General features: G+C 37.2%; 2 protein-coding genes across 3 annotated transcripts; one reads left to right on the top strand and one right to left on the bottom strand.

Moving 5' to 3' along the window:
• Positions 1 to 2,238: 2,238 nt before the first annotated feature.
• LOC111792889 (transcription factor bHLH94) lies at positions 2,239 to 3,935 on the top strand. Its single transcript, XM_023674508.2, has 3 exons — positions 2,239 to 2,648; positions 3,192 to 3,647; positions 3,731 to 3,935. The coding sequence occupies exons 1-3, from the start codon at positions 2,283 to 2,285 to the stop codon at positions 3,824 to 3,826; spliced, it is 918 nt and encodes a 305-aa protein (XP_023530276.2). The 5' UTR covers positions 2,239 to 2,282; the 3' UTR covers positions 3,827 to 3,935.
• A 3,700-nt stretch (positions 3,936 to 7,635) lies between these two features.
• LOC111792874 (putative serine/threonine-protein kinase PBL7) lies at positions 7,636 to 9,947 on the bottom strand. Of its 2 annotated transcripts, none has more exons than XM_023674487.2 (6): positions 9,521 to 9,947; positions 9,204 to 9,451; positions 8,494 to 8,879; positions 8,283 to 8,415; positions 8,094 to 8,183; positions 7,636 to 8,018 (listed from the first exon to the last, which is right to left on the bottom strand). In XM_023674487.2, exons 1-6 carry the CDS (start codon positions 9,819 to 9,821, stop codon positions 7,971 to 7,973), a joined length of 1,206 nt encoding a protein of 401 aa, XP_023530255.2. In that variant the 5' UTR covers positions 9,822 to 9,947; the 3' UTR covers positions 7,636 to 7,970. The 2 variants fall into 2 exon arrangements, with proteins under 2 accessions (XP_023530255.2, XP_023530253.2); XM_023674485.2 differs by having other exon boundaries at positions 7,636 to 8,025; positions 9,521 to 9,945.
• Positions 9,948 to 12,101: the final 2,154 nt, after the last annotated feature.

Here is a 12,101-nt window from a genome sequence, read left to right as displayed (position 1 = left end):
ATATAAGCACACAAAAAACGTTATAGAAGTCGAAGAACAAAAGAAATTAATTAGAACAAGAAATTGAGGTTAATTTAAAGAGTAGTTTCAACTACAAGTTGAAGAAGTGATCGGAAAGCTTGTTCTTAATTAAAGCTTTAAAATGTCGACGTTACGTATTGTCGCTTTCTTCATGGTTTGAAAACACGTTTATTAGGAAGAGGTTTCTACCCTTATAAGGAATGTGTCGTCCCCCTCTCCAACTAATATGAGATCTCACAAATAGACTTATATTAGTTTGTAAGGGCTGACTTCGGTCTCCCTCTTAGACTAAGTCAAATCTAGAAATGCAACGGTTGCATGCATGCCCAAAATTCGGATCGTGATTTGAAATTTGAATTCGACACCTATGTATCTTGACCACATTATTTACTTCTCACTTCTAATAGCGATAATTATCTCCACTGACCAATAACAGTTGCATGCTCAGAATTTTGATTGAGATTTGAAATCCGAACGGTAGCTATGTATCCTGACATTCTCTTACATCTCCTATGATATGGTCACATTCCTATTTCTCACTTCTAAAAGTGAAAATTATCTCCCCTGACCAACAACTATTGCATGCCCAGAATTCGAATGTTGTATCATGACATTCTCCCGCCTCCCGTACCATATGGTTACATTACTTATTTCTCGCTTCTAAGAGTGAAAATTATCCCCACCAGCTAGTACATGTCTTTTCCGCATGATTTGTCCTCACTAACATACATCTTAAGACATAAAACTACTCCAAGCAAAAACACGTTTAAATTATGTTGCTACAAGTAGTAACTTTCAGTTTTTTTAAGTTTTTCTTAACCATTATATCCTCAGGACCACTCACTTTCGAATGTAGTCTCGATTCATTCATGTACCCTCCTTTACTCAATCACGAAAACACAGCAAGATTGTGGTCAACAATTTATAATATGTTCACACCCAAAGAATTGCCAGTTGGGTCTAGGTATTTGTTTATTAGGTTTTAGATTTTGTATTTGTTTGTTTTTTGGTACATATATCTTCAACCCTTTGACCAAAAGATTACCCAAATTATTTTATACAACCTTGTCTCTTTTTGTTTTTGTTTTTGTATGTATATTCATTTTTAAAAATATTCCAATCACATCAAAACATTTTCAATTATTATTATTATGTAGTTGAATATGATATAACAAATCGTTACATATTTAATAGATATGTGTCGATCTTTCAAGCCTGTTTTTAATTACAAAAATTTTATTTTAAGTAACCGTTCCAATTATTATACGTGCAGAAAATTAAATCATTATATAGACCTTCACTGATCAAACTTACAAAATAAGCAAACTCCACTGGTTTCTTTCACTGTTTTCTGTGTACCAATTATATAGTACATGAACAATCGACACCACATTCAAATGAGAGCGATCTTGAGGATAGGATAGCTAAGAAAGATTTCAAAGAATTGAAAGTTATTATCCACACCAACAAAATACACCTTCCATTTTCGATGACTTGAATGACCTCTTGAAAGTTTTTCTCAGATACATGTGAATGAGGATAAAACACATTGAAAAAACGTGTATTGGTTTGTGGGAATAAGTAAGAAGTGCCGAGTACAGAGATACCAAACCTAAATTTCGAATTTGAGACACGTGACGATAAATATTATAAATCTTTTATAAACGAAAGTAATCATAAGTATCTTTTTACATAGGGTAGTTTGCATATTGAATACATCATAAATTCACATGATATATATATATATATATATATATATATATGAAGGAACACAAAAGTAGCATTGTCCTTATCTCTTTATTCTCAATATTAAAATAAAATATAAAAAAAAATTAAAAAAAGATAAAAAAGCAAAAAAGAAATCAACTTTCTCATCTATTGATTTGTGAGAGAATATTCTCATCTAAATAAAGTAATTTATTTATAAATTTATGGGATAATTTAACCAAATTAACTTAATTAGACCCTAATCACAAAATATTAAATTAATTAAGCATGATGATATATTTAAAATTCAATTATTTTCAAAACCCTATAAATAAAAATTTAAAAAAAAAAAAAAAAGAGAGAATAATATCTAATTGTGAGATCTGTTGTGTAATTGAAAGAACCAAAAAAAAAAAAAAAAAAAAAAAAAAAAAGGAAGATGAACAATAATAATGCTGTGGTTTCACGTGTAGGCTAAGTGTGGTAGCAATTCCCTAACTTTAAAGCCTTCATTTTGATTCCAAAACACACACACACCCATTTTAATTGCAGTCATGGCTCTTGAGGCTGTTGTTTTCCATCAGCACCCATTTGGCAACAACGACGACGACAACAACAACAATGATCTCTTCAATTTGGTCTCTTCTTCGGCTCCCTTCACCTTCACCCATGATGAACAGCACCAAGATCTTTACTTTCTCACCAACCAAACACTCAATGGTGGTGGTGGTGGTGGTGGCGGAGGGAGTGGGCGGCCGGCGAGGCGGCGGCGGCGGGGGGGAGGGAGCACCCAAAAGAATAAAGAGGAAATAGAGAATCAAAGAATCACTCATATTACTGTGGAGAGGAACCGGAGAAAGCAAATGAATGAGTATCTCTCTGTTCTTCGATCATTGATGCCTCACTCTTACCTCCAAAGGGTATCATCCTCTCTTTCTCTCTCCTCCTTTTCTCTTTCTCTCTCCTCTTATTACTACCACAAACTCATCCAATTTTAAAATTAAAAAAATGGGTCTCTTTAATTTGCAAAAACAAAATGGCCCATTTCTCTCTCCCTCTCAACAAAAAATAAAATAAATAAACATACTCTTCCGAGCTTTGCTTTAGGCTTCCCCAAAAGGCCTCGTGTGTGGCTCCATGATTAGGAGACTTATTCTTCTTTACTTTGCTCTGCCTTTGATGCTTCCGTAGACAATAAAGAAAGAAAGAAATTAAAAAAAGAAAAGGTGTGTCTTTTTTTTGTGTGTGTTTCACTTCAATTATAGCAAAGAGGGTTTGGCACAAAAAGGGAAAAAAAGAAAGAAAGAAAGAAAGAAAGAAAGAAAGAAAGAAAGAATGAAACGGTGGGCTAAAAACATGATAGGCAGCAAGACCAGGCGCACAAATCCATGGGGGGTTTTGATATGTAATGATACAAAGAATGAAGAATTAATGGTTAGTTGTGTTTTGATTACTGGTGGCAGGGCGACCAAGCCTCAATCATAGGCGGAGCCATCGACTTTGTGAAGCAGCTTGAGCACCAAGTACATTTGCTTACCAGCGCTCAAACATATGTAAACCCCTGTTTTCCTCCTCAAAATGCACCAATCTCTCATTTCTTTACCTGCCCTCACCTCTCCTCTGCTGCTGCTGCTGCTGCTGCTGCTGCTGCTGCTGCTTCCTCCTCCTCCTCCTCCTCCTCCTCCTCCTCCTCCTCCTCCTCCTCCTCCTCGCCCATGTCTTCCAACCAGATTCACTCCCCCATTGCCCACGTCCATGTCTCCATGGCTGACTCCCATGCAAACCTCAAGATTAGGTGTACAAAGTTCCCTAAACAGCTTCTTAAGATCGTCTCTGCTTTGCATTCCTTGCGCCTCTCTGTTCTTCATCTCAATCTCTCCACTGCCCACCAAACTGTGCTCTATTCATTCAGTCTCAAGGTTGGTGTTCTTCTTATTGTTACCCATTTCATCCTTTTTTTTTTTTTAATTCAATTTTAAGATGTGTTTTTGTTTTTCTTTAGGTTGAGGAAGATTGTGGGCTCTCTTCGGAGGATGAAATTGCTAGAGCTGTGTATCAGTTGGTTTGCAGAATTCAAGAAGAGGCCTTCTCCGTTTGAGATATGATAAACTAAATTAGCATTTTTAATTCATCTTTGAGATCGTTCTTGTTCTTGTTCTGTTCTTATTTTTTTTCTCTCTCGATCTAAATTTTTGGTCCCTTCATTATGTTCTTTGTGTTCCATTAATTACTTCTAGGCTCTTTCATCATAACTTCCCCTAATAATCTTAGTCTCAACCTAATTGCCTCTTTACTTAAAAGATCTAACAATTCATCTCACTCGTTCCTTTTTCCAATTAACATAGGACACCACCAAATCTACCCCTTCGGAACCCAACGTCTTCACTCGCATACTGCATTATGTCTGAAATAGCCTCCTCAATGAATTATTGTTCGACGTCTAGCTCTGATACCATTTGGAACGGTCCAAGAGCACGACTAACGGACTTTCACTTTTTAGGTTTTCCCTCAAATTTTTTAAAACGCGTCTGCTATGCAAAGGGTGTTTCGTTCTTCTCCTGAACCGAACCGATATGGGATACTTATTTCTGGGAGGTTTTCTATTGTCCCTTAATCCTTTGCTTTTGTTTTTTTTATATATTTTAAATATAGTTAGTTAATTAATTAATTAACTAATGGGATTAATTTTCTTAAATTAATATTTTATTTGATATTTTATTAAAATATTTACTTAATTCCTTTCTAAAAAGAAAAGTTTTGTAAAGTGAATGTGATTACTTATTTATTCAACTATTAATTAATTAGCTATATTGTCTTAAACGTGTTTAACAAGTTAATTAGAATGAGTTAAATTAAGTTGGTACAAAAAGTTATATTTTAATAATTATAATTAGTTACTTATTGATTATTTGTAATCAAATAATTTTTTATTAGGATAAAATTTGTAACGGTCGTTATTGTATGCATGACATGTCTATTAAGTCGGAAAAAATCATTTAAATATTTCATAAACGATTCCATGAACTTATACGCTCGTAGTAAAGTCATTAATACAATAATGTGGAAAACAAATAACTTGAATTTAAATAAAGTAAAAAAAAAATAAAAAGCAATTCCCAGATTTAACCTAGGGGCCACAAAAACAGCGTGAATGCATCTACCCTAACTTTGGTCTCATGGTTGTCACCACGACATCGTCATTCTTACTGAAGTGCCTTTTCTTTACTTGAAAAATAAGAGTAGCGCATGACTTGAGTGTTTTAAGAAATACTTAGTAAGTAACCCCACTGTTGGAGTCGAAAAATTCAATCACATGTAATATGGCAAGGACTTAGGCTCCCTTTTCTAGTCCGAATAGAGTTGGATGTGTAGTACTTTCCTACCCATGACTCATGCATGTGCCCATGGACCCACCAAGCGAGCTCGCATACATATCCCCTTGGCCTGGCTTGTCGGGCTAGTGCACGTTCACGCTACCGGACACCACGGAGGAAAAGAGCTTGCATAATATCATGACAAACCTAAATATCCTAAAGTATGAGTTTGTACTAATCATAACGGGGAAGTACTCCACTGCACATGATATACATAAATGCATAAGGTCCCCATAGCTTAAAATCATGCCATAAGTTTGTGATGCAAGTCATACCTCCTTTCATTTATAACATAACGAGTCTATGAAATATGCATACGTTGTTCGTGTCATATCTTTCATACTTAACATAACTTACATGGTGTGGTATATGGAGCGTTATGCATCCACAATGTGGCATAATCATATTATAACATAACTTATAACATGACATTGCATAACACGGCATAACACGACATAACATAGCATAATATGATATGACATATTGTAGCATAACACAACATAGAACATGTGAAGCCAATCATAATCATGCACGTGTATGGGCTGAAACACGTGTCATAATATGTCAGACAATTCGTCTAACAAAGCCAATAATAAAGCCATTTACTTGGTTGGGTAAACCTCCACGAATTTTAAGTATGATTAAGGAAGTGTATTAGAACCTTGAGGCCAATTGTGTTACTATTGAGTATAGGGTCGGGACAAGGTTGACATTGTGATCTCGTTAAACCATTTTGAAGAGGGACTACACAAGTAGTTAGCTCGAGATGAGGACTCCTATTAAATGTAGAGACCAATCAAGGTTGACGTCATGACTCCGTAAATCAGTCTTGGAAGAGATTAGGGACTACACGGGTAGGTGGTTCAGGGTGAATACTTTGATTGAGTGTAGAAACGAGTCAAGACCGACGTCGCAACTTTAAACTGGTCTTGAAAGAGACTAAGGACTACACGAGTTGTAACGACCCGAGAAAAAAAAAAGAAAAAGAAAGAAAGGAGAAAAAAAAAACTCATTTGCCGGAAGACCCGCGAGTTTTCTGGCAACCGCCGTGTTTTGCGGATCCCACAGGGAGCAAGGCTCCACATTCCCCTCCAAGGTGCCAATCCTCAGCAAACGTTACTCAGCCAACTCCCAGAATCCCTTGGACCACCTGCAAACACAGAGAAAAAGGAAAGAATTCGAGAGAGAGAGAGAGAGAACTCCGGCGGGATAACCCACGGCGCAAAATCCCTTAATCGACGTCGAAAAACATAGTTAGCATCACAAGGAGGGTCCTTAGCGACTATGCGTCATCATAGGGTAACTTTTGTACCTCTTCCGTGCGGATTATCGTCGGTAACCGAAGCCAGGAAATTGGGTTTTCTAAACGTTCTTAGATCTGTGAATATAGGATCGTTACTCAAGTAGTTGACAAGGAGAATACTTCTATTGAGTGTAGAAACGAGTCAAGGCCCACGTCACAACTCTGTAAACCGGTCTTCGAAGAGACAAAGGGACTACAGTGTAGATGACAAGGAGAGCGTCTATAATGAGTTTAGAACACATCAAGACACACGCGTTAGCCAGTCTTGAAAGGGGACTATGGACTACACAGGTAGATGAGTCATAATAAACCGTTTGGAACGTCAAGACCTACACTTACAGATCCCTTTTCCCTTTTCTCTCCTCTCTCCATTTTCTTCACTGAGCGCCCGAACGGTTCACAAATCTATAAAGATTTCGCAGTTTTCAATCTAAACATGATTTGGTAAATAAAAAAATATATACTACAGTTCCAAAGATCGATGGTTCGACCCCATCTCGTGAAAAGAAAACTCTCTCTACTCTAGCTTCTTTTGTCAGTTCCTTGTAAGCAATATAGCGTCTAAGATTCCCACAGCATTTGTCTTTTCAACTTTTTAAACTCATCTACTAAGAAACAACACAATTATACAAACACTTTGATCACAAAAGAAAGAAACATTGTCTTATTCACCAAAATTTATTGAGCCCTTCGTCTGTCTACCTCATAATTTTGAGGGTAAACAAGAAGGATTCATCACTGCCAACATGCTGTGGTTAACTTTAAATGAGCTAAGGATGAACATGTTGGATCTTTTGTCTTGATTGTAAAATTTATGGCTTTGCTGGTCCTGTGGCTTGAAGTTGGCTACCACCCTCTAGATTGCTTCTATCTCTCATTCTTGTTTTATACTCATCAAGATTCCTTTGTTCTTTTCTAGATTTGAGACTAAAAGTTATGTAATGGCTACCTAACATGATATCTATCTCAAAAAGCTGCTTGCCTAGATATTCAACTCTTGCACCCAATGGCTCAATGATTGGAGGTGATGGATCGAGGGAAAGAAAGTTCTTATTTCCGAGCTAAACTATGTGAATAACTGGAGGAAATTCCTTCCGATAGTGGATGCTGGTGAATTAGAGTCAAAGTCATAACTTATACTGTTCGAAAGGCGCTCCTAAGGTAGTAAGTGTCTAATCCTAAGCTCACATCTTCAGTTAAGCTTTCGACTCGATGAACATGTTAGCATGCTAGCAGCAACAAGATATGTGATTGAATTGAAAAAAGACAAAGAATTCTTGACAGTTTACAGTAAGAATATGTTGTAGGCTCAAATGATAATCAAAACGTTCATATACATTGTCTAGTTTATGATGAGATGTTTATTATAGATGGTCGTAGCCTGTGCAGGCTCACATTGACATGCTCTAAAATGCATACCTTGATCTGTTCTTGAAGGCTTTGTTGATGCACTTGGACAGGGAATAGTTTTCACTAAATGGAGTAAAATGAGTCTCATTTGAAGAATCTAGATGAGGAAGATGGGTTCTTAACGAGAGGAACCAGTGACTGCACGACGTCGGTCATCAGAGGTCGGTAGTCGGCTTCGGGCTGCACGCACATTGCTGCAATGGCTGCAACCTGAGAACAGATTGCTTATAAGGGTCATCAAAAATGTAGTCAGATAAGCAATAGAAGGCTTAACAAACCTGAATTAGATCCTTCTTTGAGTATTTTCCTTGAATGGCTGGGTCGATCATTTTCTCTACTTTTTCTCTATTGGTTAGCCTTGGGAGAGCCTATAAGTCATATACTAATCTATCAGACAAGAACGTTTAGGGGTAGGGGTAGCTATCTCTGGCCTTGTAGCTTGTTGAAATGTAATGGAATTAACTAACCCATGAGACAAGAACGTGCTCGCCCTGTGGCCGCTTGATATCAACTGGCACTCGACCCGTCAAAAGCTCTAGCAGCACGACACCATAGCTATACACATCTGACTTTGTTGTGAGTTTACCTGTTGAAGCATACCTACACATATAGAACTATAATCAATGTAACGATCGTAATTGGCTTACGAGCGATCCACACAAGGATGAAACAACTCACTCTGGTGCAAGATATCCTGTTGTTCCGAGTACTTGCGTAGATATTTGACCATTAATCTTATCAGAGCCCATCTTGGCCGAACTGAAATCGGACACCTTGGCTCGAAAATCCTGATCTAGCAGAACATTGGTGCACTTGAAGTTTCTATGGATAACAGATGGAACTGCATGCTCATGGAGGAACTCAAGTGCCTTGGCACAATCAAGGGCTATCCTTAATCTAGTATTCCAATCCAATGGCTTAGATTCAGTGTTGGGATTATGTAGATGATGATGGAGAGTACCATTGTGCATAAATTCAAATATCAGTAGCCTATGGTGTTGGTCAGCGCAGTAGCCAAGCAACTCCACCAAACAAGGAGAGTGCAAGCGGCTCAGCAGATCCACCTGCCACTTTAAACTTTCAATTTCATCCATTTAAATCTCGAACTCGAAAAACGACGACGAAACTTCAAAATCATGGTAGGAAAATGTTTCAACTCGATCACGAAAAGCAACGAAATGCACAAATCCAACACAACCAAAAGAACCAATACCTATAACAAGAGTGTCATATCACATTCATCGCGTTTAAATTGCACCCATTAAGTGTATAGCTCTTGTATTTCAGAAGAAAAATCGACACAACTCAACCCAACCCGGATCGAAATGGGTAAACATGGAAGTGAAAACAAATGTAGAGAGAGGGAAGAGTTAATGAGGGTGATTGACCTCCATTCTGAAAGCACGTTCCCTGTGCTTGCCATCTGTGTGGAGCATTTTAACAGCAACCACGGCTCCATCTCCAAGAACCCCTCTGTAAACAGCTCCAAATCTTCCATTCCCAATGAGATTGGCTTCATTAAAATTATCAGTGGCCAATTCCAGCTCCTTGTAAGTGAAAACCTGAACTCCCCTGATTCTGTATTGAGGAATCCTCCCTGAATTCCCACCGTACAAACAACCACCCCCTTTCACTTCTACAACCAATTAACTACATTCAGCTACAATTACATTCAATGATAAAGAACAAATGGGTTGTATTTTACCTGGGCTGGAGTCAAAATGGATGGCTGTGTGGGGGATGAATGTGGCGGATTGTGCGGCGGTGGAGGCAGCGGCGGTGGCAGGGTTTGATGGGGTTTTGAGACGGTGGAGCATGAAGATGAGGAGGACGATGGCGAGGAGAATGGCGATGGAAATGATGGAGGAAATGATGATGAGGAAGGAGTTGGAGCTGAGAATGGCACTGTGGTGGCGGTGGCGGTGGTGGTGGTGGTGGTGGTTGGCATTGGAATAGTTGTGGCGGTGGATATGGTATTTTGGTGGCGGTGAAGTGTTGGGTTCCATGGAAGGAAATGGGGTTTGAGAGAGAAAGGAAGAGAGGGATGATAGATTGAGAAGGAAGGTAATGTGGTAATATGTTAATGGAGGTTGAGCTTCCCTTTCAAACAGGACATCCCTTGTCTCTTCCTCTTCTCCCCCTCACATTCATTCTTATCATAATACAATATATTACCTAATTAAGCGTTTCTCGACAAACACCTCCTACTCTTATTACAACGATTCATACACATGATTTGAATCGAGATTTAAAATTTGGAGGTTTTATAATTTAGGCACTGAAAAAGTAGATGCATCGTTCTTTTATGTAACGACCCTGAATTTCTACACATTCAAAGTCAGCTACTCTCATCTCTTACGTGGAAATATAACTCTTCAAAGAAAACATCAAATAGTCATGATCTTATATGTTTAAATACGGAAGACTGAAATACATGAATTTAAATATGAGTTTATCTATGCACATGCCACGTGTTAGTGAAGTGAAGTGTGGGTAAAGGTTTTTTTTTTTTACGTGATCTTAGTAATCTTATCATAAGTACATGTAATAATAGCCTAAGTTCAGAGCTGGCTTTGGCCCATTATCGTCGTTAGTCTCACAGTTTTAAAATGTGTATACTAAAGAGAGATTTCTACACCGTTATAAAGAATGTTTCATTCCTCTCTTCAACCGTGGTGGGATTTGACAATCCACACCCCTTCAAGGTCCAATGTCCTCACTATCACACCGCTCGGTGCCTAACTCTAATACCATTTGTAAGAAAATATTGTCCACTTTAACTCATTACATATCGTCATTAGTCTCACGATTATAAAACGCATCGGTTAAGAAGAGATTTTCACACCCTTGTAAAAATGTTTTGTTTCTCTCTCTAACTGACGTGGGATCTCACAAGATGTGATTTTGGTTCATCCATGTACTCCTCGACCCTCCCGGTTTATCTTTGTTTATGAAAATAATTGTTTAAAAAAAAAGGGGTAATAGTGTGAATATTATTTGGTAAATTGGGTGGAGTGAAAAAGAATGCATTATTAGAAAGAGGACCACTTGAGACATTTTTGAGGTAAGGAGATAGCGAGAGGGTATTGGGTAAGTGATATATGCAACCGTGCCACCCACATTTCCACATTCCCATTCCCAATACCTACATCCTATTATTTATTTAATGGAATTATAACGTTTTTTAATCTACTAAATAATACGATACTCAACCCGCTATGAGCATACATGAAATTACCAGCTAAAAGTATCTTTTACTGACAAAAGTAGGACAAATAAATCAGGTTGATTTTTCGATCAAATTTATTTCATACCTTCCGCTTTAGATATAAAAAAATACGACATTTTAAGGTCTATGACGACCGAGAGAGTACTGGAACGTGTGAAATTCAACTGCTTGATCTGTATCTGAAAAAATCGGAGCTTAGAAAGTGGTTGGTTGTATTTAAAATAATAAAATTGAATTGAAAATCAATTTACACTACAATTAGTCTATCAAAAAAAAAAAAAAAAAGATTTTAACACTAATATTACTTAATTATTTTCAAAATTCATTAGCTCAACATTCGAACTCGGCTCAAATTTGCAATTATAAGTTTTATAATGAACATTTTCAAAGTATAAATCCAAATTAAAACTAAAGTGAAAACGTAAAGATTAACTATGCACTTTAACTGAACCCTTTATAAAGACATTACTATTGAAAGAACGAAATCTCGAGCATTTGGATTTAATAATTTAGTTGCCTTTTTTTTTTTTTTTTTTAAGTTCCACATTAAAGGTAGAACTCAAGTATCGAGTCATCAATCTTATAGAAAATAGTATACATGTTATATCAACTATATCAAGTTCAAAGAGTCTAAAAGTGTTTCCAATAATGATATCTAACACGATATTCAAAATCGTGTCCTAATTGATTTGAATTAACGACGTTATAGATACAAAAAGTCCAAATTCTAGTCAATGAAAGAAAAGCAATAAATGTCTAAAGGACTAATACAACAATTTAAACCAATTTATGTAATCAATATGAACATACTCACAATTCTACAAGCAATTGAGAGGGACATTGCCATGCGCCTAGCTTAGGTTGGCCCAACACCACTGTCAAATACCATTATCTCTGCATGTGTGGAATTTTGTCTCTTATCTTTGAGAGTCCCTTTCACTTTGTATCAGCTCTTCTCTCCTACCAACATGCCGAACTGGAGCTCACAGGATACATATTGCTGTTTGTAGTTCTTTTGTTGTACATTGGTGACTAGCTGCCCTTGGTTCAATTACTG

This window comes from Cucurbita pepo, chromosome 4, assembly GCF_057944985.1.
Source record: "Cucurbita pepo subsp. pepo isolate OVF chromosome 4, ASM5794498v1, whole genome shotgun sequence".
NCBI lineage: Eukaryota > Viridiplantae > Streptophyta > Magnoliopsida > Cucurbitales > Cucurbitaceae > Cucurbita > Cucurbita pepo.
This window is presented reverse-complemented; position numbering and strand designations above follow the sequence as displayed.